General features: G+C 35.9%; 1 protein-coding gene across 6 annotated transcripts in view; it reads left to right on the top strand.

Moving 5' to 3' along the window:
• DENND4A (DENN domain containing 4A) overlaps positions 1–26,506 on the top strand; it is a 135,096-nt gene that overhangs the window by 22,066 nt on the left and 86,524 nt on the right. For all 6 annotated transcript variants that reach the window (XM_082649668.1, XM_082649667.1, XM_082649666.1 and 3 more), the window contains exons 2-4: positions 7,624–7,702; positions 14,562–14,894; positions 20,154–20,403. In XM_082649668.1, the coding sequence (XP_082505794.1) occupies positions 14,584–14,894; positions 20,154–20,403 (561 nt within the window). In that variant the 5' untranslated portion in view covers positions 7,624–7,702; positions 14,562–14,583. The remainder of the gene's footprint in view (positions 1–7,623; positions 7,703–14,561; positions 14,895–20,153; positions 20,404–26,506) is intronic.

The following is a 26,506-nucleotide window of genomic DNA, read 5'->3' as shown; positions in this document are numbered from 1 at the left end:
TATCTCATTCTGATCATCTACTCATTGATTTTATTTTCAACTATACTCATTTTTTCCCTCATATCAAATATAATATTCAACTATATTTATATTCATTTTGTTATTTAACCTATCTGACTTAGAATTTGTTATTTTATTTTTAATACCCAGTATCTGTAGTTGATTCTTCATTGTTCCTTATTATTTTCCTAATATCCTACTTTAGTTTCCTGAAGATGTTTGTCCTGCTTATTTAAGAAATATGTTTGGTCTGGACCAAAAATTCTGTTTCCTCTGGGATAGGTTGTTCTGTTCTTGGCCTTTTTTTTTCTTTAACCCCCTTTTGTATTCCTGCAGTGTTTATTTTTTTCTTTTCTGGAGCCCATATTCACTTGAGACTGTCAACTACCTTGACTGATAACATGTACAGACAAAGTCCCAGGTTCAAATTTATGCCTTCCTGCTGAATTTATAATAGAGTATAAGTATGTGTGTGGGCAGAGAAGTAGGTTTAGGTCTAAAGGTGGAGATATGCCAGAGAAGTAGTTGTGGTTTGGCTATTAGATGTGCAGGTAGAGATATCATGCAGACATTTTATTTTATTTTATTTTATTTTTGCGGTACGCGGGCCTCTCACTGTTGTGGCCTCTCCCGTTGCGGAGCACAGGCTCCGGACGCGCAGGCTCAGCGGCCATGGCTCACGGGCCCAGCCGCTCCGCGGCATGTGGGATCTTCCCAGACCGGGGCACGAACCCATATCCCCTGCATCGGCAGGTGGACTCTCAACCACTGCGCCACCAGGGAAGCTCCATGCAGGCATTTTGGATCTCAGTAGAGAGTCATGGTTGGTGATGTAAATTTGAAAGTGAGCAGCAGTTAGTGGAACTAAAAATTTTCCTGGGAATAAGAAGAAAGAGAAGGTCCTGAAGTTTGGTTTGATTGCTGAAAGAAGGTTAAGGGAGTTTAAAGAATAGAAGTGTATCTAGGGCTGGTCCTGGCCATCAGAATGTTTAGAAGGAGCAATGTGTCATCTTGCCTCACCAACCTGATCTGCTTTATCTTTGTCAAATCTGGGTCATTGATTCAGGCTTCTGTGGAATAGTCTACATGGTATGTAGTAGCAAGAGACCTGGAATAAGGAGTTTTAGGCCCTGCTCTGTTAGTGATGAACTGTGCTATTTTGGGCAAGTCCTATTTACCTTTCTACCTTTTTTACTCTAAAACTTCTATGAATCTTTAAGGAGGTATGGTTATAAATAATCTAGACCAACAGTTTGACTAAAAAATATATGTATGTTCTTGAGATGTTTCACCAAAATAGAATTAGTTAATAAGAGTACAATTAGGGCTTCCCTGGTGGCGCAGTGGTTGAGAGTCCGCCTGCCGATGCAGGGCACACGGGTTCGTGCCCTGGTCCGGGAAGATCCCACATGCCGCGGAGCGGCTAGGCCTGTGAGCCATGGCCGCTGAGCCTGCGCGTCCGGAGCCTGTGCTTTGCAATGGGAGAGGCCACAACAGTGAGAGGCCCGCCTACCGAAGAAAAAAAAAAAGAGTACAATTAGTTTTAAGTACTGATGGATTACTTTTCAGAAAAATTGTTCTAATTCATGATGCCATTAGCAATTTTTTTGTCAAGTATTTATTTATTTATTTGGGCTGCCCAGGTCTTAGTTGCGGCATGTGGGATCTTCATTGCGGCATGCGGAATTCTTAGTTGCAGCATGCAAACTCTCCGTTGTGGCATGCATGTGGGCTCTAGTTCCCTGACCAGGGATCAAATTCGGGCCCCCTGCACTGAAAGCATAGAGTCTTACCCACTGCACCACCAGGGAGGTCCCAACAATTTTTTTAAATGTTTTATTTATTTATTTGGCTGTGCCAGGTCTTAGTTGCAGCACGTGAGATCTTTAGTTGGGGCACACGGGATCTTTTAGTTACAGCATGCGGGATCTTTTAGTTGCAGCATGAAGGCTCTTAGTTGCAGCATGCGGGATCTAGTTCCCTGACTACCCGGGCCCCCTGCGTTGGGAGCAAGGAGTCTTAATCACTGGACCACCAGGAAAGTCCCCCACTGACAGTTTTTAAGTGTGCTTATTTCTTGACAGCACTACAGCATTGGGTTTAATGTTTTTTTCCATATTTGTTAATTTACTGGACATGATGTAAAACCTTGAAGTTTAATTTCTGTAATTATTTGCAAGCCTATCAATTTTTCCAAGTATTTGGGTTTTCTTGTGTATGAACTATTTGTTTGTAGTCTTTGATCATCTAGTAAATCCTACAGATTAAAAAATTGTAGCAGTCATTATTAAGTGGGAGAATAACAGATGTCTCAAAGTTGTTTTCAAGTATTAATTCTCAAAGTTCTTTTCACGTGCTTATTAACAAATAAATATGTTACTTGTTACAGTTTGTGGGGAAAAGTGGATTTTAAGCCTTTAAAAGGCTTAAAGTACTATATTTAAATAGGTGGTGAAATGAAATAGTTAAGAAAGTGAGATGTTCAACATTAACCAAATGAGAGAACTATAAATCTTGATATCTACTTTTCAAGAAAGGTGATATTTTTAATCAATGAATCTCATTTGTATTATATGTTAATATAACTGAATTTTAGATTACTTGTCTTCTGAAAATGTATTTTTAATCACCCCAGTGAGTATTATTTCAAGTAACCATGAAATGGAGAAGAAAAACCAGGTATTTTATGTTTAAGAGAAGCTTTTGGGAACATCCCATTGGTGGCAAGAATTCATTTTAGATACCAGCTAACAAATGTTTATGATGATTCAGGGGACTTCCCTGGTGGTCCAGTGGTTAAGAATCCACCTTCCAATGAAGGGGATGTGGGTTCAATCCCTGGTCAGGGAACTAGGATCCCACATGCCATGGGGCAATTGAGCCCACACACTCTGGAGCCCGAGTGCCACAACTAGAGGGCCTGCGCACCACAACTGCTGAGCCTGTGCACTCTGGAGCCCGTGAGCCACAACTAGAGAGAAACCTGCATGCTGCAACAAAGGTCCTACATGCCACAACTAAGACCCAATGCAGCCAAATAAATAAATAAATAAAAATAAATACTAAAAAGTTAACTCCTATCAACACATTAAAAAAATGTTTATGATAATTCAAAGAGGAGGCAAGAACTTTGCGATGTGGGAGTGGTATTCATATGGGAAATGAAGTTAAAAAAAAAAAAAGATGGTGCAAGAGACAAAATTTAAAACCAGACTTCCCTCTCACTCTAGACTGGTAAGCATCATATATTTGCATTTCATATATAGTATTGAATATGAACAGATTTTCAGTATGAGACTGGTAGTTGTTTATAGGGAATTGTTTATAGGAATGATAAATCTAATAGTTTCTTTATTTAAAAAGAATGTAAATAGCATTAAAAATTCTCCAGGGCTTCCCTGGTGACACAGTGGTTAAGAATCTGCCTGCCAATGCAGGGGACACAGGTTCGAGCCCTGGTTTGGGAAGATCCCACATGCCGCGGAGCAACTAAGCCAGTGCCACAACTACTAAGCCTGCGCTCTAGAGCCTGTGAGCCACAACTGCTGAGCCCGCAAGCCACAACTGCTGAAGCCTGCATGCCTAGAGCCCATGCTCCACAACAAGAGAAGCCACCACAGAGAGAAGCCCACACACTGCAAGAGTAGGCTACGAAGAGTAGCCCCCACTCGCCACAGCTAGAGAAAACCCTCGGGCAGCAATGAAGACCTAACGCAGCCTAAAATAAATTAATTAAAAAAAAATTCTCTGGATACAATTTCCCCATACCTCTCTAACCATTTCTCACTTTTCTCCATCCCATTTCTGCACTATTTTTTTACTCATCTTTTTTTATTACTTTTCTTGCCATATCTCTTTGTTCAACTTCTTTCATTTTCTGTTTTACTCTTTTCTCTGATTTTTAGTCATTCATTCTTTTTCTTACCTGCCAATTGCCCCACTCTCTTCAGCCAGTTTAATTTCTCCCACTTACCTGTTAACTTTTTTTGTCCATCAAAGCCCACATTCACGAATTAACACACAGGGCTCCCCAAGGACTTACTTTCTTCTCTTTCATTCTTGAATTGAAGTATGGTATAGAAGAACTCCAAATTAAAAGCTATGAGAGTTGAGTCATAAATTGATGTATTTGGTCTTACGCAAGCTGTTTAATGTTTATGCCTCAATTTCTTCATTTAAAAAGGATTGAAACTACATCTCCAAGGAGCCTCCTAGCTCTGCAATCCTATGATTCTGTGGTGTCTTAACTTTCACATGTTTTTTCTACTATGCTGACCTCATTTATTTAATAAATATTTATACACCTACCATGTATTTATAACGCCTATAATTTATGTGAGGAATCAAAAGAAATAAAAGACAAGGTTCCTGCCTTTGAATTGTTTATAGTCTATCTGGAGAGACAAGAGGTATCTGCATATTAACCTTCAGTTATTTCTAGTCTGTTCCTGTTCTTTCTACACCAGATCCATTTCTCAAGGGAATACTAGCTATTTTATTTTCTTTATTTTTAAAAATATCAGTTTTACAGGTTTTGTTTTGTTTTGTTTTGTTTTGTTTTTCCGGTGGCCACGCCTCACAGCATGTGGGCTCTTAGTTCGCGGACCAGGGATGGAACCTGCTCCCTCTGCACTGGAAGCTCAGAGTCTTAACCACTGGACCACTGGGGAAGTCCCTGCTACCTTAGTTCAAACCTAATTTCTGGGGGAGGGGTAGGTTTACCTCTGAACACAGTAAAAGACTCATTTTTATTTTCTTATACATGTAGGAATCCCCACTGTAGTTGTTCTGTAGCATTATTTTATGTTGTCCTCTTGATTCCAGTCTGGAATTTATTCATGATAGGAAAATTTATCTCAGAACCAAGGGGATTGATTTTTATTGTGATTTAGTAGATGATCACTCTCTGTCCCTATCTTTGCGTGCATACGTATGTCTGTGCATTTATGTTTGTATAATCATATTCAAATGTAGTGTTCCAGCTGACTGAGTGAATGTGACCAATAAGTCTTTCCACACGTATATGCTTTTTTCTCTGGTTTGTTTCTGCACCTGTGTTGTAAGAGGGTATTGCTTTTAGAGAGTTGTCTTTTCCTTTCATTGGCCCTATGTGCTCTCTGGTAAAAATATACCACTCCACAGAGATTAGGGACAGCGAGGGGAGGACAGGAGGGAAGTGGGCGTACTTATAAAAGGTCTACACTGGGACTTCCCTGGTGGTCCAGTGGTTAAGACTCTGCACTCCCAATACAGGGGGCCCCGGTTCGATTCCTGGTCAGGGAACTAGATCCTGCGTGCCACAAGTAAAAAAGATCCCGCATGCCGCAATGAAGATCCTGCATGCGGCAGCAAAGATCCCGCATGCCACAACTAAGACCCGGCACAGCCAAATAAATAAATATTTTAAATAAATAATTAAATAAAAAATAAAAGGTCAGCACTAAGGATCCTTGTGATGGAACTGTTCTGTGTCCTGACTTTGGTGATAAGTACATGTAGCAACACGTAATAAAATTGTATAGAACTAAGTACACACACACAAACACATATACACAAATGAATACAAGTAAAATTGGGGAAAACAGAATAAGATAGGGGAATTGCATCAATGTCAATATCCCTACTGTGATTGTACTATAATTTTGCAAGATGTTACAATTGGGAGAAACTGGGTAAAAAGTATACCAGATCTCTATTATTTTTTTCAACTGAATATGAATCTACAATTATTTCAAAATAAAAAGTTCAATTAAAAATAATAGCAATTTAAAGGGGTCTGTGCTGAAAGATAATTTAACATATATAGCTGCAGGAAGCACATTGACGTATCACTTTGAGGAGCATGACTTTCCATTTACATCAAAGGATGCTCTGCTAAATAGATTTATGCATTTTTTATTGCAAGTTTTCTTATGCATGTATGGAAAGTGAAGCAGTAGCTGTGATGTGTTGTCTCCATTAACAGAAGAACTTTGTAAACACTTAAGTGATGCCAGTTTTATATCAGTCTCATCTGTGTACTGGGAAATCAGTTAATTCTAATAATGGGTCAATTTTTTCATACAATTCATGGAATCAAAGTAAAGGTTTTGGAAGTTCATACTGTCAAAGAGGAAACATTGCATATTGTGAATGCTGCTGTAAATCTAAAACTTTCAACATTGAACAAAATACTTTTTTTTTTAATAAATTAATTTTATTTATTTTTGGCTGCGTTGAGTCTTTGTTGCTGCACGCGGGCTTTCTCTAGTTGCGGTGGGCAGGAGCTACTCTTCATTGCAGTGCTCGGGCTTCTCACTGCGGTGGCTTTTCTTGTTGCGGAGCACAGGCTCTAGGCGCGCGGGCTTCAGTAGTTGTGGCTCGTGGGCTCAGTGGTTGTGGCTCGCAGGCTCTAGAGTGTAGGCTCAGCAGTTGTGGTGCACGGGCTTAGTTGCTCTGTGGCATGTGGGATCGTCCCGGACCGGGGCTCGAACCTGTGTGTCCTGCATTGGCAGGCAGATTCTTAACCACTGTGCCACCAGGGAAGCCCCATTGCTTTGTTTATTGAGTAACAAACAAATATTAAGTTTAGTGGAGCACAGAGTCATGGTCAAAAACAAAATGTTTGTACTATATTAAGAAACTCAATGTAGCAGAAAATTTATTTGGAATTGGTTATATACTACATTCACAATTCATGATTGCATCAAAACAAGCCTGATATTCTATCAATAAAATAGGAGCTGTAGTTTTCAAAATTTGCAAGTGTTTTTACATACATAGAGTATTTCAGCTAGAACATTTTTGTGATAATCTGATGGTGAATTTAAAAAATGTTTCAGCAGGTCAATATTTACATTGTTTCTTTGCTGCCTGTCAGCAATAAGATTTTAGAAATATTTGAAAAATATATGTACCACTCCATATTTACTGACTGAAAATACTCAGTGAATCTGAGGTGGAGTGTTATCCTAGTTTTTTAAACATATATATCTATTTTAACCATTTTTAGCAATCTAAAATGTAATAAGATTGTACTTACGTTACTTCTCATTCATTCTTTTCACCCTCCGTTCCATTCTAAGACACTTTAATCAAATCTTGACTCAAATGATTTTGGCCTTTTCCCCACTCCTCTCCTACTTCCCAGACACACACCAAGCACCAGCCAAGTTAGGTAAATCTGGTGTCTGCTGTTGTTGCTATTTCCCCATTATTAGTGGATATTCAGTATTGGATAAAGCTATGGTTTCTTCCTCTTGTGCTTGTGCTTATATTTTTCTTCTAGGAATGAGATACTATACATAATGCCTAAGAAATAGGCACGTTTTTCTTTCTCCTTGTTCCTGTGCACATTTAGTCTTTTGTGCCCTTACTTATTTTTTTGTTTTCTCTCTTTGTCCCCCTTATTTGCTTTTTTTTTTTTTTAAAGTATGTGTCTATTCTGGACTGAAATGTGTTTTCTGGAGGAGCTGGTATACGAAAATTACTTGTTGACTCTTTAACCATGTGAAAACAATATATGCAACCATTTTGTTTGAAAATTATCATTGTTAACAGGACTTCTAAGTATCCACAGGCATCTTAGGGGGAAATATTTGATTGGAATTAATTTAAGCTTAATTCTTATTCTTTTTAATACAGTATTTCTCAAACTCCAAGGCTTGCAGAATTCACAAATTGAGATCTGGCATCATTTTCAGAGAGAGACTTTCAGTAATGTGTAAGTAGTTTTTTTTTTTTCATTTCGATTTGTTTTTATTAGCTGTTTTCTGTATAAACATAGTGAAATGTTAATTTACTAGATCTCTTAATAAGGATTTGGCATATATTCACCAAGTAACGATTATGAGTAACAAGTGACACAAAATAACTTACTGAAAGGAGATGCTTTAAGTGTGCCCTGGATCAGTATTAACTGAACACCATTTATTAGAAACAGCATCTCCAAATATAAAGAATACTGGTTTAAGGGACTTGAGTTCTTGTCCAGGCTCTACCACTAACTAGCTGGGTCTCCTTAAGTAAGCCATCCTCTGTGCTTTAGTTTCTTTGGCTATAAAATAAAGGATAAGACTATCACTAAGGAAAAGATCCTTCCCCTTTAAAGGTCTATTATTCCTATCTTAATTTTTTTTAATATAAATTGTCAATCTTTCAAAAAGGAACCTTCAAATTACACAGCTGTGTTTTGATTTTTTTGTTGTTGGCTTTTGCTCGGGAATAGATATTGAGAGAGGAAGTGGTTCCAGAGTAGACTAGAAGACAGATAAGTGCCCCCTTGCTTAAGAAATTTGCCCCACATAGTCCATCAATTTGCGTCACTAAAAACTTACTTTTAAAAAGTCAAGTTGGGAGATTTCCCTGGTGGTCCAGTAGTAAAGAATCCACCTTCCAATGCTGGGGATGCGCGTTCGATCCCTGGTCAGCGAACTAAGATCCCACATGCTGCGGGGCAATTAAGTCCATGTGCCACAACTACTGAGCTCACGTGTCTCAGCTAGAGAGCCCGCATGCCACAAACTACAGAACCCACACACTCTGAAACCCACACACCACAACTACAGAGCCCGCGCACCCTGGAGCCTGCGTGCCACAACTAGAGAAGAGAAAACCCACGCGCCACAACTAGAGAGAAGCCCGCATGCTGCAATGAAGAGCCTGCACGCCACAACGAAAGATCCTGCACGCCTCAGTGAAGATCCCGCGTGTTGCAGCTAAGACCCGATGCAGCCAAATAAATAAATAAGTAAATAAACCTTAAAAAAAAAAACCAGTTCACAATTCAAGTGAAAAAAAAGCAAGGAGCATATTGTAGTAGATACAATATGCAAAAAGAAAAAAAAAGTCAAGTTGGCTTGGGTGGGTTAAACCTTTTTTAAAAGAAAGCAAACCTACTGTTAAATATGATATACAAATAAGATTTCTTTCCTTTCAAAATCTCCATAGAATACTGATGCTGAAGTAGTGCCAATTTTCAAGGAGATGGGGAAAGGAACAACAGAGTAGGAGTCACTCCTCTGCATGGGGCTTTCAGGAGAAACTGGTAGAAAAACTTTGGGGGCTTCCCTGGTGGCACAGGGGTTAAGAATCCGCCTGTCAATGCAGGGGACATGGGTTCGAGCCCTGGCCTGGGAAGATCCCACATGCTGCGGAGCGACTAAGTCCGTGTGCCACAGCTACTGAGCCTGCTCTCTAGAGCCCATGAGCAACAACTACTGAGCCCACATGCCACAACTGCTGAAGCCTGTGCGCCTAGAGCCCGTGCTCTGCAACAAGAGAAACCACCTCAGTAAGAAGCCACACACCGCAACGAAGAGTAGCCCCTGCTCTCCGCAACTAGAGAAAGCCTGCATGCAGCAACGAAGACCCAATGCAGCCAAAAATAAATAAATAAAATATGAATAAATTTATTTTTTAAAAAAAGAAAAACTTTGTGCAGGGTGAAGGCAGGCACTTGGGATCTGGAAGCGTGGTAGGAGAAAAGATGGCTAGAGGTGGAATAAAGGAATAGAAAGAGATGTGGAAAAATAAAACTAAACAAGAAACTCTGAAGGCAGAGGCTAGCTTTCATCAGTATCGTCACTGGCTCTTAGAATAGTGTCACATCTTAAAAAGTATTTATGAAAAATTCATGGAATGAATGAATCAATTACTTATTCAGTAAATTTCTAATTTCGCCCAAGGCCCTGATGGTTAGTTAGACTCAAATCATCTAGTTTTATCTGTGTTTACCGTACATTCAAAAACTATAGTATTTAAGGTAGTTGGGGTTCAGAAAATGGACTCTGAATTACAGAAAAAAGACATTACATTTAGTATAATATACTTGAGGAAGGTTATAAAGTGAACTATTTATTCACTTAAATTTTTTTTAAGCACCTACCTACCATACTTTGGGTACTAGCTGGGAAAGGAAAAATGGGGTACTGATTATAGTGTATATTTCTATTTGATGGAATAATATGCAGTCATTTAGTATAATTATGAAGATTATAACAGTTTAGACTAATGCTTTTTAAATAAAATAAAAATATATTCTATATTGTAACTGCATATAGAAGAAGAAGACTAGGAAACTTTGTTAAATATAAACCAGATTTATTATTGTGAATGGGATTATAGAATTTCTTTTTCTTTCTACTGTTGTGTACAATTCATAAAGTTTAAATGAAAATCCACATACATTTAAATTGTTTTGAAAAATAATATGAACATATATTGACTAGAAAAAGGTAATAGTGTATCATCAAAGGGAAAGAGCAAAATTGTATTTGAAGGACAGTGGGTAGATTACCGTGGTTGGAAGAAAAATGAGAGGTGAGGTTTAGAAGAAGATGGGAATGAAGGTCTCTAGCTTAGTTTTGATAATATAAGAAAAGATGAGCTAGGTTAGGTTTTTAACTGTGGAATTACATTGTTTTTAAAAAAGAAAGAAAATTTCTTCTAGCTTATTTATTGAAGTGAACTGGAGTGAGGGGGAGTTGAACTGGTCCATTGTGTTATCAACCGTTTTCATGTATAATCTTGAGTTTATGACTATACTAGGCCCTATCTCAAAGACTTTGCTCCTTTTACCATTTCAGTAATAGTATATAATTTTGCAAAATTTATGTTCAGATTCGTTTTTCATATATCTTTAAAATGTTATCCCTGATTTCCACTCTTGCCTTTTCTTGTCCTTAGAGTTAGCCTAGGTAGCAAATGCTTTACTACTTGACCTAATGGAGTGATAGAAGAAATAAAAAAGAATCTGAATTGATGGGGCAGAGATAGAAAGGGAGAAAAACAGGTCAGTCTCCCTTAGTTGCTGATTAGGTAAGAGCTTTCTTGTAATGATTTCTCATTTTCGCTCCCATGAACCTTTTAGGAATAGAGAGCACATCCTTTTTGTTTTCTAATCTCAAAGAAAACAGATGTAATTTGAAATGAAATACTAGCCAAGTAGGTATCTGAAATTTTAAGAAGATGTCTGTAAACATCTTATGAGCTAACTCCTTAAGTTATCTGTGTCATGTTGAACAAAGAGGAATTAAAAAAACAATAACTGCTTAATGATGTAGTATTATTACTTGAACTTTAGTAAAGTTGTTTCAGGGTTTTATACTATTGTGATTATTTCGAGAACTGTTGGATCAAATATTTGTTTTGTGTGGCCCCCCAATTTCCAAAACGAATTTAAGGAAATGTACCTTCTAAAAAAAAGAAAAGAAAAGAAATTTACCTCCTAATTGTTAAGGGTTTTTGCTCTGATGTACTACGCTAAAAGTCCAAGTTTTGTACATGACTATGAATGCTTTCCTCAGATGCTCTTTCCAAGTAATTTTTGTTGGCTCTTACCAACATAAGGCATTTTGTCTTAATATATGTTTAGTATTTTCCATGAGGATTGTAACTTTTACACTCCAATGGAAGTCTCTTGGTTTCTTAAAATTGTTAGGAAATACTATTCATTATTTATTTCTATGTTAAAGATTTTCAGTATTATCTCTGCCTTGTAATTTGTAACAATGTCTTCCCCCTAGTTTCTAAACCTCAAACTTACTTTAAAAACAGTTGATTTAAAATAAAAAGTAGAGGTGCATTTTCAGTATTATAGACTCTTTCTGAGAGAATTAAAGAGCATTTAGATCTAGAAGTCACCTGGGATGTTGCCAGCTGTGCTCTTGACATTATATGCTTTGTCACCAGTGAGTGCCTTCAGATATTTTTGCCTACCTTCTTTACCACTCTCCACACCCGAATGAATAAATGGAAAACAGCAATAACAACAACAAGTTAAGGGAACTGGAGTAATATATAATTTACTATTCTGTCAATAAAAGTAAGAATATTTTATCACCACTTTAAAATTGATTGCTCTTATACGTATTGATGAAGAACTTTAACTTGTTCCCTTTTTGTAGTTATTTACTGTATTCAACTGCAAATCAGATCAAATGATAAAAATTTGTAAACCAGGAAGATGTAACAAAAACAATTTTCATACAGTTTTTTCCCAAATATCTGCTTATTCATATAATAGCTGTTTATTTCCAATGGCTAAGGTAGTAGCTTTCAAAAGAACCTATTAAACATATATGTTTTCATCATAGTACTATTTCCATTCTCTTTCCCTTCTTTCTGCATAGCAAGACATAAAACTTTATTGTATGTAATAGTAACTATACACTTTAGTTTAAATAACACGAAGTTAGAGTCTAAGAAAAAGGAGAATATTTAAATCTCTTCATTATGATGAAAGGAAAGTGCTCTACTAAGGTAATTTTTAAGACTCGTGTCTATCAAGAGCTTATAATTTAAAATTTATGCACACAGAAAAGCAAATAAACACTTATAGAAGCTGTAAGTATATGTGTTACTTTGACCCAATAATTCTACTTCAGTAAATTTATCCTGAAAAAAATAAGAGTTGTAACCAGAGGTTTATGTTCAAGGTTATTCATCTTAGCATTTAAAAACTATTAGCAAAATAAGTAGGTGTAATAAATGATCAATAAGGAAGTAGGTCAATAATGTTATGTCCGTTAAAATACTGTGCAGCCATTGAAGAGTTATTTTCAAACACTATTTAATGAAGAAAATAAGTTAAATACAGAAGTGCTTTGTTTTCCTACTTTAAAAGAATGGATAGATGGTCAGCTGTTTTTTTGTAAAACACCTGTAATAGACCGTCAGCTGAGAGTGACTATCAGTGTTTAACAGTTTTCCAGGAGAACAGGTTTATTACTTTCCTTTACTGTCAGTCTGGGACAGTAGGGATTTCTGAAAAGTTTAAGCCGTTCGTTTTGTGCAGAAATCTTATGTGTAAGGGAATTGCTACATAGGAGCCATATATACCTAAATAAAACAAGTAGGAACATTCGATCCTTTTTTAGGTGTGTTTTCTAAGCAAAGAGTGAGAATGTAGAGTATATTTAAGCAATGGATACAAATTCCAAAAAATGTGGCATGAATTCTGAAAACTCATGACATTAGCCATATAGAAAATTAAATGAATTTTGGGATTATGATGAAAGTGGTGATAATTATATTATAAACAAGTATATTACATAAGAATTTTTTTGCCTCCAGGTATTTTATAGTCTACAAAAGAAGGCTGTTTACTTTAAATAGCATTTTATAAAGCATGTTCTGAGGGCTTTTTCTAGTTTTTAAGTGGGAAAATAGGGTTTGTTGTTCAAATAGACTGGGGAAATCCTGGATTAAGGGAAGTTAATCAGGTACCTTTATCAAAAGATTTCCAAGGCTTTAATTTTTTTAATATATATTATAAATATACAGTACAATATTTGTCCATAAAATCCTTTCTTTGAATTTTTTGGAACTAAGTCTAACATGTTTGGAAATTTCTGTTTTAGGTTAAACTTTTTTTCCTATAATTCTTATATAAGTAATGACAGTACTGTGGCAGGGGCTGGGGGTGGGAATGTCTTCTCCTAGTTCAAGAAACAAATAAGGTTTAAGTGATACTAGACAACTGAAGGAGATTTTGCTATTAAAGTGTTTGCAAATACACGATGAATTCCACTTTGTGTATTTTTTCTTTGTATTTGTTATAAGCATGCATTACCGTTATAATTGTTGCCCTACGTTTATTATTTGTTTTGAAATAAAAGTTTTGTAAGATACAAAACTTCTGTTTTTTGTATCTTTTGAAACTCATTCAGGGTGGATTTTTCTTTGTGTGTTTTATAATTTTAGAATAGGAGGTCATCTTCAACAGGGCTTTATCTGTGGAAAACCTGTGTTGAGGGTACCCTCTAGAACTTTTGCATTTGCTTCCCCAGGGCTATCACTAGCCTGGGAACACAGTTATCATTAATATCTCAGTTTGGAGCATCCTGGGACCATGCAGATGGCTTAAGATCAAACCTCAGATCCAAGTGTGAGTAGGCCTATTGTTATACATTCTCAGAAGAGACTTTTTACTCCCCCCAAAGTAGGGCTCAGATTGAGGCAAACTTTATTATCTCCCTGTACCAGTGGATGGATTTTTAAAATCCACTCCTTAACTGGGGATGTAGTTCTTTGAGGCTCTTGGTTTTATACAGATGTCTCAGTTCTAATCCCCTATCTTACGTGGTCCCAAAGCGTTGTCTCCTTTCCCTGTAATACCTTTTAAAAATACACGCCCCTTGATTACTGAGGAGATCAGCCAAATTCTCCCACCCAGTATGAGCTTATACACTGCATTCTGGCTTTTTGGTTTCCTCACTGTTTTGGGGCCCTGGGAATTTCCCCTTACATTTTTACAAGTTAGTCTATGCATTTAAAAGAATGTGTGTTTTTTTGTTGTCTACTTAGGTAATCTAGGCTTCCATATTGCCAAAAATGGAAATTTATGCATTAATTTTATAATAAAAAAATAATGCTAAATATAGTCCTGTTTTTTTTAAAAAAGCATACTTTTAACATATGAAAGTGAAATGTGTAATACTAGCGTGTTTAATCAGGGAGGTAGTGCACTTTTTTTTGTTGTTCTTATTTGTACACAAACCACTTATGTTTATTTGACTTATCATAGGAGAATATTTATTTGACTTATTACAGAAGAATACTATCTTTTACTTTTCTTTCAGATGTAACTTTCTGTAATGGAAGATGATTGAAGATAAGGGGCCTCGTGTTGCTGACTACTTTGTTGTAGCAGGATTAACTGATGTTTCAAAGCCTCTTGAAGAAGAAATTCACTTCAATGATGCTTGTCATAAAGTAGCTAAACCAAAAGAACCTATCACAGATGTTTCAGTTATTATTAAATCTCTTGGGGAGGAAGTGCCATGGGATTACACTTGTATTGATGTTACCCCAACTGGACTGTCAGCTGATCTCAATAATGGAAGTCTTGTGGGGCCGCAGATTTTCCTTTGCTATAGAAGAGGAAGAGATAAGCCTCCACTTACAGATCTGGGGTAAGTAATTTTTTAAAAGAATTATTGATCCAAATAATACACCTTATAGATTTTGAAGTTAACTGTTCAATTTGTTTATTAATAGATACATGGCTGCTTTAGAAAAATAGACACGTTTATATCCAGAATCCTGTATTCTCTTCCTGTGTTCCTTATATCTTTTCAGTGTCTCTTCATTCTACAGGTTCTAGCATTTTTGTCTGAGTTTCTTTCTATTAAAGATAGGAGATGGACTTCCCTGGCGGTCCAGTGGTTAAGGCTTTGCCTTCTAATGCAGGGGGTGCGGGTTCGATCCCTGGTCAGGGAGCCAAGATCCCACATGCCTCGCGGCCAAAAAAACAAAATATAAAACAGAAGCAATATTGTAACAAATTCAATAAAGACTTTAGAAATGGTCCACATCAAAAAAATCTTAAAAAAAAAAAAGGGCTTCCCTGGTGGTGTAGTGGTTGAGAGTCCGCCTGCCGATGCAGGGGGCACGGGTTCGTGCCCCGGTCCGGGAAGATCCCACATGCCGCTGAGCGGCTGGGCCCGGGAGCCATGGCTGTTGAGCCTGCGCGTCCGGAGCCTGTGCTCTGCAATGGGAGAGGCCACAACGGTGAGAGGCCCGCGTACCGCAAAAAAAAAAAAAAAAAAGGGGGGAGATAATTTGAAAAACATTTATAGGAAAGTATCAGAAATTAATGTATTATCCTGCTCATAACATTTTTTATTATTTTTAAAGTATGAGAAAAAGGTGGCTTTTAAGGATCGGCTATAATGATCATTATAGTTGGGTGCTTAAGTCTGTATGCATCAAACAAGGATCTTGGGTAAATTAGTGCCTTATTTAGGATATTGTGTTGAACTTGGGGCTCCCTTTTCATATAATAGCTTTACTGAGTTATAATTCATACCATCCAACTCACCCATTTAAAATATACAATTCAGTTGTTTTTAGTATATTTATAGAGTTGTGAAACCATCACCACAATAAATTTTATAACATTTTATCATGCCCCCAAAATAAACAATCCTGTATTCATTATAGTTTCTGTCTAATTCTCCCTAACTCCCTCAGCTGTAGACAATCACCAGTCTACTCTCTGTCTCTGTGGATGTGCCTAATTCTGGACATTTTATATCAGTAGAATCATACTGTATATGGTTACCTTGTGGCTGCCTTCTTTCACTTAGCATAATGTTTTCAAGATTTATCCATGTTGTAGTATGTGTCTGTACTTTATTCCTTTATATGGCTGAATGATACTCCATCTTATGGGTCTACCACAATTTATTTATCCATTCATCAGATGATGGACATGTGAGTTGTTTCTACTTTTTGGCTCTTGTGAGTAATGCTACTGGAAATGTTAAGGTACAAGTTTTCATACAGACATGTTTTCATTTCTCTTGTATATGTACTTAGGAGTGGAATTGCTGGGTCATATGGTAATTCTGTGTTTAACCTTTTGAGGAACTGCCAGTGTGTCTTCCAAAGTAACCGTACCACTCTGCATTCCCATCAGCAGTGTATGAAGGTTCTGATTTCTGCCAGTCCTAGCCAACATTTTATATTATCATTTTGATTATAGCTCTCCTAGTGGGTATGAGATGGTATCTAACTGTAGTTTTGATTTGCATTCACCTGATGGCTAATGATGTTGAGCATCTTTTCATGTGCTTATTAGCCATCTATATATCTTTGGAGAAATGTCTATTCAGAATCCTTTACCCATTTTTAAATTGGGTTGTCTTTTTATTGTTCAGCTTTGGGAGTTCTTTATATATTCTACATGTAAGTTCCTTATCATATAAATGGTTTACAAATATTTTTTCTTATTCTGTGGGTTGTCTTTTCACTTTCTTTATGGTATCCTTTGGAGCTGAAAAGTTTTTATTTTGATGAAATCTGATTTATGTATTTTTTTCTTTTGTTGCTTGTGTTTTGGTGTTGTATCTAAGAAGGCTTTAACTAATCCAGAGTTACGAAGATTTACATTTAAGTTTTTGTCTAAGAGTTTTATAGTTTCAGCCTTTACATTTAGATCTTTGATCCATTTTGAGTTAATTTTTGTATATGTTGAGGAAAGAGTCCAACCTTACTCTTTGGCATATGGATATCCACTTCCAGCACCGTCTGTTGATGAGAATATTCTTTTCCCATTTTCAAAAATTGGTGATAAATGTATGGCTTTATTTCTGGACTCTCAATTCTATTCCATTTGTCTGTATGTCTCTCCTATCCAGTACTACACAGTTTTAGTTACTGTGGCTTTGTAGTAAGTTTTTGCATTAGGAAGTATGAGTCTTCCAAGTTTGTTCTTTTTCAAAATTGTTTTGGTTATTCTGGGTCCCTTGAATTTTCCTATGAATTTTAGGATCACCTTGTCAATTTCTGCAACGATTGGGTTTTTTTAAAAAAAGAGGAATATATATGTAAAAGAGGAATATATAAATGTAAATATATATATATATACATATGTATTTATTTATGTAGAAGATTCTCCCTGAAAAACTGAAAGAAAAAGGCCAAAGGTAGGCTAAGAGTAGCTCTAATAATGTCTTCACGATAGATGAAGGGTTTATAGGGAATGAAGATTAACTTCCTTGTTTCCATGGCTCTGTTGCAAAAGGGGATAGGCTTAACTTAAAATATTCTGGTTAAAAATAAGGACGATAGCAATGTCCCTACTAACATCAGTAGAAGGGCTATAAAAGTTCCATCTCCCAATATATTAAGTCTGAAAGTGAATAGCCATGTTTACTCATACCTAAGGGGAGATAGGATGAATTGGAAGAGCTCCTGAACATTCTTCTACTTTTAAAATTCTGTTACTTAATGTTTGATAAAAGTTATATTAAATGCAGTCTTTATTGTGTTAATTCATGAATTAATTACAGTAACTTTAAGTGGGTTTCAGAACAGGTATAATATTGCTTCATATGAAGTTTACATATTTGGGAAAATAAGCCAGCTATTAGATCATATTTTTAAAAGATTACGTTAAGTTGCTCCTATGATCAGTGATCACTGTCAGAATTCTAGTTTGCAAATAAAATGAAGGGAATGTTGCAGATTCTTGTTAGACAAGGTGTTGGAGCTGCCTAAATTAGAGATGAGGAATTTTCCAGGCATAGGAAGGATTCTCCAACAGGAAAGGACTTGGACTGGAATGAATAAATTAACCACTCTTATGGCTATTTTCATATATTTGTCATTGTGGAGGATATAACATCATTATTGCCTTTAAACTAAGCTTATAGTTTAAATAGATAAGAAAAGTTACCCAACAATATAAAAATCAAAAATAGTGATACAGGTAATATATGCAACAGCACAATACCTGATTAAAGAAAATAGGTAGCTTATATATAAAATGTACTTATATTCCATGTCTTTTAAGAATTTGAGGTAGTAAATAGTGGTTTGTTGTTCTGTGTGTTGTATTTTTCTTTTCTTGTTTTCAGTTGAACATCTGTATGCCAGACATTATTTGGGAGACCCTACTTGTACTCTCATCTAATTCTGCCAAGATCCTATGAGCTAGATTTTTAAATTTTATAGTTGAATAGTATAAGGATCAGAGAAGTTAAGTAACTGCCTAAGATAATACAGCTGGTACCAGGTGGTAGGGGTTCGAATTCAGATATGTCTAACTTCTCTGTTATAATGCCTTAAAAATTTTTTTTACTTATTTATTTTTTAAAATTGAAGTATAGTTGATTTACAATGTTGTAATTAATTTCTACTTTACAGCAAGGTGATTAGTTATACATATATTTTTTATATTCTTTTCCATTATAGTTTACCTCAATATTGAATATAGTTTCCTGTGCTATACAGTAGGACCTTGTTGTTTATCCATTCTATATATAATAGTTTGACAATGCCATTTTTTAGGATTAAGAAAAAACAAGACAGAAAAGCAAGATCAAGAGGAGGAGGAGTAAGCAATTAGGCTAACATTGGGATATACATAGCTGCTATGATTAAGCATCAAATTTCACTCTAAACTTTCAAAATAGAATGTTTAAAGAAAAAAATTTTTAAGTTTGCTGACAGCTGAGACAAAAGGGAAATTAAAAATTATATTAGAAAGAAATAATTTGACCAATTTTTTACACTAAATTTTATTTGTATAATGGGATTTTATAAAAGGGAATACTGATTGATGTTGGGGACATTACCTTCTATAATAATTTTTATAACAAATAAAGAAATATTTAATATAATAGGGCTTTAATTTTTTTTTGCTAATGCCAAAGACTTAGCATTAAAGTACAAATTAGTGAATTCTGTGAGGGAATAAACTAATATTATTCAAGCATGATGTTTTCTTTGTTTTCCAGAGTACTTTAAGTAATAGTATTTAGAAAACTTAAGGAATGGGTGCCTGGCCTGTCCTTTATTAAAAACGTATGATTTTACCATAAAGGAGCAGGGGGAAACTTTCACTTGTACTTTTGATGAAAGATAGACTTAAGGTCATTTACTCTTTTGAAAGCCTTAAAACTCTCTCTTAAAGCTGAAGGAAGTATTGGAGGTAAAAGTGTGCAAGCAAGTTCTCTACTGTATGGCAAGGAGCCTTTTGTAAAATTTTAACTTTGGTCAAAATACAAGGTTGCTTTTTCTAAAGATGATGCTTGGTTTTAGAGACATACATACATACATACACCTATCTGTCCATCTGTCTATCTAGCTATCTATCTCTTAAATGGAATGCTAAAATAAGTACCTTTGCACAAAATTGCTATTCTCTGGTTTATGTCAATAAACAGAGGTTAATATAAATTTTCCTTACATTATTAATTTTTGGTAGGGAAAACAGTTACTCTTTAATTTTTAATTTATTTTTATTTTAAAAAATATTTATTTATTTATTTGGTTGCGCTGGGTCTTAGTTGTGGCAGGCAGGCTCCTTAGTTGCGGCACTTGGGCTCCTTAGTTGCAGCTTGAGGACTCCTTTAGTTGCGGCTCGCTGGCTCTGTAGTTGTGGCATGCAAACTCTTAGTTGCGGCATGCATGTGGGATCTAGTTCCCAGACCAGGGATTGAACCCGGGGTCCCCTGAATTGGGGGCACGGAGTCTTAACCACTGTGCCACAAGAGAAGTTCCCAGTTATTCTTTAATTTTATATGGGATGGTGCATTCAAACTTGCAGTACAATTGGAATATCTGCTACATTTAAGGATCAGTTTATGATTCCTGACAATATTACCTTTCATATTTGCAGGTGCTTTGTAATTGTGTACTAATTTATTTTATTTATTTTTTAGGGTTTTATATGACTGGAAAGAAAGATTGAAACAGGGGTGTGAAGTTATCCAGAGTACTCCTTACGGACGCCCTGCAAATATTAGCGGCAGTACCTCATCACAAAGAATTTATATCACTTACCGAAGAGCCTCTGAAAACATGACTCAGAATACGTTGGCTGTTACAGACATATGTATTATTATACCCAGTAAAGGAGAAAGTCCACCACACACATTCTGCAAAGTTGACAAGAATCTCAATAACAGTATGGTAAGTGACTCTTTTGCACTGATAAAATTAGCCACGGATGAAAAGAGCATAATTTAAAATAAATCTTTGGGAAACAGCCTAGCACAATTACTGAATTAAAAAATAGATTTTTTAAAGATGTCAGATATTTTATTTTTAGGAAAGTAATTTAGTTGTACTTTCAAAAAGAGCTGTGCAAAAAGCTTTCTTTTTTTTGGTGATTAAATAATTTTTCCCCCTTACTGCAAAAGTGATGCACTCACCAAGGGTAACCCCTCCACTTGCGCACTAGATCCTGTATACTCACCTATTTGAGACATAGATTCAGCAATCCTCCCTACTTTTTTTTGAATCATCAGTTTTTCATTCTCTAGTGGGTTATTTCCTCCAGCATGCAAAAGCATGTTACAATACCTCCCATCTTTACAAAGCTTCTTGATCTTTATATCCCACTGCATCTGTTCCCCCATTTGATTGTTCTTTATAATAAAACATCTCAAGAGTTGACTGTATTCTGTCTCCTTCCTCACTTTGACTCTTTCCAGTTAGGCTTTTGTCTCCATCATTCCACCAAGATTGCACTTGTTGAATCCAGTAATCAACTCTTCATCTTAATTTTTTAGTACATTTAGACATAGATGATCACTTCTCCCTTCTTGAAACAGTGGCAGGAAGAGAAGAGTCAGTCTCTATCCTCTGTGCTCTCTGGCTTTTTCCCTCCTACCTCACCAGTTATTCCCCTTCTGCCTTTGCTAATTTCTTCCCAATTCCCTAACTGCAACACAACAGAGTGCCCCAGGGTTCAGTCTTCAGACCATTTATCTTTAAATCTAAACTCACTTCATTGATGATTTAATCATTTAAATACAGGCTATGTGTGGATGACTTCTAAATTTCTGTGTCCCCCCATCTTTCTAATTCATTATCTCTTCTTGGATATCTTATCAAATAGGTTATCTCAAATTTAACATGTCCAAAACTGAACTCCTAGTGTCCCTCTCCAAATCTACTTATCCCCATAATTTTCCTCCTCTAGTAAAAGGAAATTCCACTCTTGTAGTTACTCAGACTAAAAATCCTTGGAGTAATCCTTAACCTTTATCTTCTACCTCTCATTCACTTCTTCTGTAAATTCTGTTGCCTTTCATTTCAAAACATATTTTGAACTTGAACACTTCTCAGCTTCTCCACGTGCTGCAGCCCTGATCCAAGCCATAATCATCTCTTAACTGGATTATTGCAGTGGTCTCCTAATTCAGGAGTTAGGCAAACTTTTGAATAAAGGGCTAAATGATAAGTTAGCTTTTGTAGGTCATATACAGGCTCTGTCGCAAATTCATCCTTTGTTTTAAAAACAACCTTTTTACCAGTCTTAGCTCAGTTGTACAAAAACAGGCCTTGGGTCAAACACAAGCCGTAGTTTGCCAGACCCCTGGTTTAGCTGATCACTGCTTCTACTTCTTCCTACAGCCTATTCTTCACATAGCAAAACAAATTAGATCAGCTCTCTCTTTGGTTTACAACCCTTAATGGCTTCCCATCTCACTCTTAGTAAAAGCCAGAGTCCTTCCAGTAGCCTTAAGGCCATGCATGATCTGTAATTGTAATTATCTTTTTTTCTAAATTGCTGTTTTAAATTTTAAAAAGAAATTTATAGTCAAAAAAAAAATTGAGAGGGGGAGGGGAGCAAATCATACATCTAGGAAGTAAAGAGCGAAAGTTCTTGTTCCTGCTTCCATCTTTTGTGATCCTTTGCCAGGATTAACAATTAACAATTTGGCTTGTATCCTTCCAGACCCTTTTGTGTGCACATATGTGGAGTATATGTAATATGGATAAATTCATCCTTTATTTTTCAAAAATTGGAAATTTCAATATATTCTGATATAAGCTTTTTTTTAACTATCCATCTTTATCAGTTAATATAACTCTCTACTTAATTCTTTCAGTGATTGTATAGTATTCCAGAAAATACAAATGAAGAATGATGAATACAAGTTATTTCCAGTTTTTCCCATTACTCATAATGCTGCTTTGATCAATTTTGTGCCTTTTTCTTTGTATATTTATTGGAGTGTTTCTGGAAGAGTAAATAATTGTAACTAGAATTGATGGGTATGGTGTACATTTTGAGAAGTGTTGACAGATTGCTCTGAAAAAGTTGTGACAGTTTATATTTCCAGCAACCGTACTGTATAAGAATGCCCTTTCCCAGGTCCTGTACCTCACCAACACTGGTTGTTATCAATCCCTTTTTAATTATTGACTATCTAATAAGAAGAAATCATTCTAATTTTAATTTGCATTTCTTTGATTATTGTGGAGGTTTAACATCTTTTCATATATAACAGCTTTGAATGGCTAAATATTACTACATTAAGTGGATGTGCCACAATTTATTCCATCTTCTATTGTAAGACATTTAGATTCTAAGTTTTTTATATTACAAGCAAAGCTGTTATGACCATAGTTAGAACTACATACTTCCTAAAATAATTTACATTTATTGAGCTCTTATGTGCTCTCTTCTTTTAAGCTAGCAAGAAGAGAAATACTGAAGCTTTAGGTAAAGCTACAAGAAAAAGAAATGGAGTGTATTGATATGTGACTGGATACAACACAAATTTTAGGAGTCTGAAAATGTTTTTAACCCCCTCAATAAGATAGTAAAATAGATCTGTATTGTGTAGTGGTTAAGATCAGTATAGCCAAGTGGTTCAAAGCACAGACTCTGGAGCTGGAGTGTCTGGATATGAATCCTATCTCTGACACTTATTGGCTTTGTGACCTTGAGAAAGTAACATAACTTCTCTGTGCCTCAGTTTCACAATTGTAAAATGAGAGTGATAGTAGCATCTACCTTATAAGTAATTGTGATGGTTAAATGAATTTAGAATCATGTTCCAGAACATATAAGAAAACACTATATATGTGTTAGTTTATTATCTGTAAATACCTTTCAATTCCAAATTTTCTTTTAGAAAAATCTGCAGTTTTAAGGTAGTAGCAGTATTCGTTTAAAATGTTTAAATAGGTAATTCGAAAAACGGATGCTGACGGTATCTCATTTGTATCCTAAAAGAGTTATTTGCAGCTATGTGACCCCTACTTGTCAACAGCCATTCATATACAAAATACCCTATTCTTTCATGCTATCCTTGCATTTTGATTTGATGATTACATGTGACAGTGGAGTTATGGTGGAGGAAGAAGATCATGGTAGCAAGTAAGTTTTACAGGCCTCATGTGGTATTGATAGTGATGGCAAGAAGGGTTTTTGAACTCTTCCATAATCTGATGTCCAGCTTAACCTTGTTTCAAGATTTGGTTTGGTGTTTTAGCAAGACTGTTCAGGCTCACAGATACTTGCCCTTTTCCCATTGGTGAATTTTCCTTTATTTTATAGATTTGTTAGTTTTGTGTTCAAAGGAAATCGCCAATGTCATTAGAACCATTTCTAGGTCTTATTAATTAATCAAAGTGTTCAAGGTAGACTTGTTGCACTGAAACCAAAACCAGACATGAGTTCCTATTTTTCCTTACTCTAAAGTATTGGTCCCAGTGTTGTCAGAGAGCATTAATTCTCTGCTGAAAGAATAAAGAGGCAGTGTAACATAGTGTGAACAGAATGGACTCCAGCTAACCTGCTGGATTTGCATTCCAGATGCATGTCTTGGACAAGTTCTTGGACTCTTTGTGCCTCAGTTTCCTCATGCATGAAACAAGGATAAAGTAGTATTTTATTTCACAGGCTTTTTGTGAAGATTAAATGTTTCATATCTGTAAAGAACTTAGGATAGTACCTAGTAAGTGCTATGTAAACATTAGCTGTTATTAATTATTCCTTAGTTAACTCTGCTTATTCAGTCCCTTTTATGTGCATTTAACGACTGAGGATGAGATTTTCTTTTTTTTCAGTTTTATTGAGATATAATTGACATACAGCAAGGAAGAGTTGTTTTATTTTATTTTTGCCCAGTGTTTAAGGTCCTCTCAGTTCTCTTAAGAAACATTATAGGAATAAAAACCTCTTAAATGTTTATTTTCTTAACTCTTTTTTTCTTAATTTTTGAATTTTATTTTATTTTTTTATACAGCAAGCTCCTATTAGTCGTCAATTTTATACACATCAGTGTATACATGTCAATCCCAATCGCCCAATTCAGCACATCACCATCCCCACCCCCCTGCGTCTTTCCCCCCTTGGTGTCCATACGTTTGTTCTCTACATCTGTGTCTCAACTTCTGGCCTGCAAACCGGTTCATCTGTACCAGTTTTCTAGGTTCCACATACATGTGTTAATATACGATATTTGTTTTTCTCTTTCTGACTTACTTCACTCTGTATGACAGTCTCTAGATCCATCCACATCTTAACAAATGACCCAATTTCTTTCCTTTTTATGGCCGAGTAATATTCCATTGTATATATATATATATATACCACATCTTCTTTATCCATTTTTCTGTTGATGGGCATTTAGGTTGCTTCCATGACCTGGCTATTGTAAATAGTACTGCAATGAACATTGTAGTGCATGTGTCTTTTTGAATTATGGTTTTCTCTGGGTATATGCCCAGTAGGGGGATGGCTGGATCATATGGTAATTCTATTTTTAGTTTTTTAGGGAACCTCCATACTGTTCTCCATAGTGGCTGTATCATTTTACATTCCCACCAACAGTGCAAGGGTTCCCTTTTCTCCACACCCTCTCCAGCATTTGTTGTTTGTAGATTTTCTGATGATGCCCATTCTAACTGGTTTGAGGTGATACCTCATTGTAGTTTTGATTTGCATTTCTCTAATAATTAGTGATGTTGAGCAGCTTTTGATGTGCTTCGTGGCCATATGTATGTCTTCTTTGGAGAAATGTGTGTTTAGTCTTCTGCCCATTTTTGGATTGGGTTGTTCCTTGCTTTAATATTGAGTTGCATGAGCTGGTTATATATTTTGCAGATTAATCCTTTGTCCGTTGATTCATTTGCAAATATTTTCTGCCATTCTGAGGGTTGTCTTTTCATCTTGTTTATGCTTTCCTTTGCATTTGTTTATTTTTGTTTTTATTTCCATTACTCTAGGAGGTGGATCAAAAAAGATCTTGCTGTGATTTATGTCAAAGAGTGTTCTTCCTATGTTTTCCTCTAAGAGTTTTATAGTGTCCTGTCTTACATTTAGGTCTCTAATCCATTTTGAGTTTATTTTTGTGTATGGTATTAGGGAGTGTTCTAATTTCATTCTTTTAAATGTACCTGTCCAGTTTTCCCAACACCACTTACTGAAGAGACTGTCTTTTCTCCATTGTATATTCTTGCCTCCTTTGTCATAGATTAGTTGACCATAGGTGCGTGGCTTTATCTCTGGGCTTTCTATCTTGTTCCATTGATCTATGTTTCTGTTTTTGTGCCAGTACCATATTGTCTTGATTACTGTAGCTTTGTAGTATAATCTGAAGTCAGGGAGTCTGATTCCTCCAGCTCTGTTTTTCTTTCTCACGACTGCCTTGGCTATTCGGGGTCTTTTGTGTCTCCATACAAATTTTAAGATTTTTTGTTCTAGTTCTGTAAAAAATGCCATTGGTAATTTGATAGGGATTGCATTGAATCTGTAGATTGCTTTGGGTAGTAGAGTCATTTTCACAATATTGATTCTTCCAATCCAAGAACATGGTATATCTCTCCATCTGTTGGTATCATGTTTAATTCCATTCATCAGTGTCTAAATAAATATTTTATGCATACAGGTCTTTTGTCTCCTTAGGTAGGTTTATTCCTAGGTATTTTATTCTTTTTGTTGCAATGGTAAATGGGAGTGTTTCCTTAATTTCTCTTTCAGATTTTTCAACATTAGTGTATAGGAATGCAAGAGATTTCTGTGCATTAATTTTGTATCCTGCAACTTTACCAAATTCATTGATTAGCTCTAGTAGTTTTCTGGTGGCATTTTTAGGCTTCTCTATGTATAGTATCATGTCATCTGCAAGCAGTGACAGTTTTACTTCTTCTTTTCCAATTTGTATTCCTTTTATTTCTTTTTCTTCTCTGGCTAGGACTTCCAAAACTATGTTGAATAATAGTGGTGAGAGTGGACCTCCTTGTCTTGTTACTGATCTTAGTGGAAATGCTT

The sequence above is a fragment of the Grampus griseus genome, assembly GCF_964374135.1.
Source record: "Grampus griseus genome assembly, chromosome: 2".
Taxonomy (NCBI): Eukaryota; Metazoa; Chordata; class Mammalia; order Artiodactyla; family Delphinidae; genus Grampus; species Grampus griseus.
This window is presented reverse-complemented; position numbering and strand designations above follow the sequence as displayed.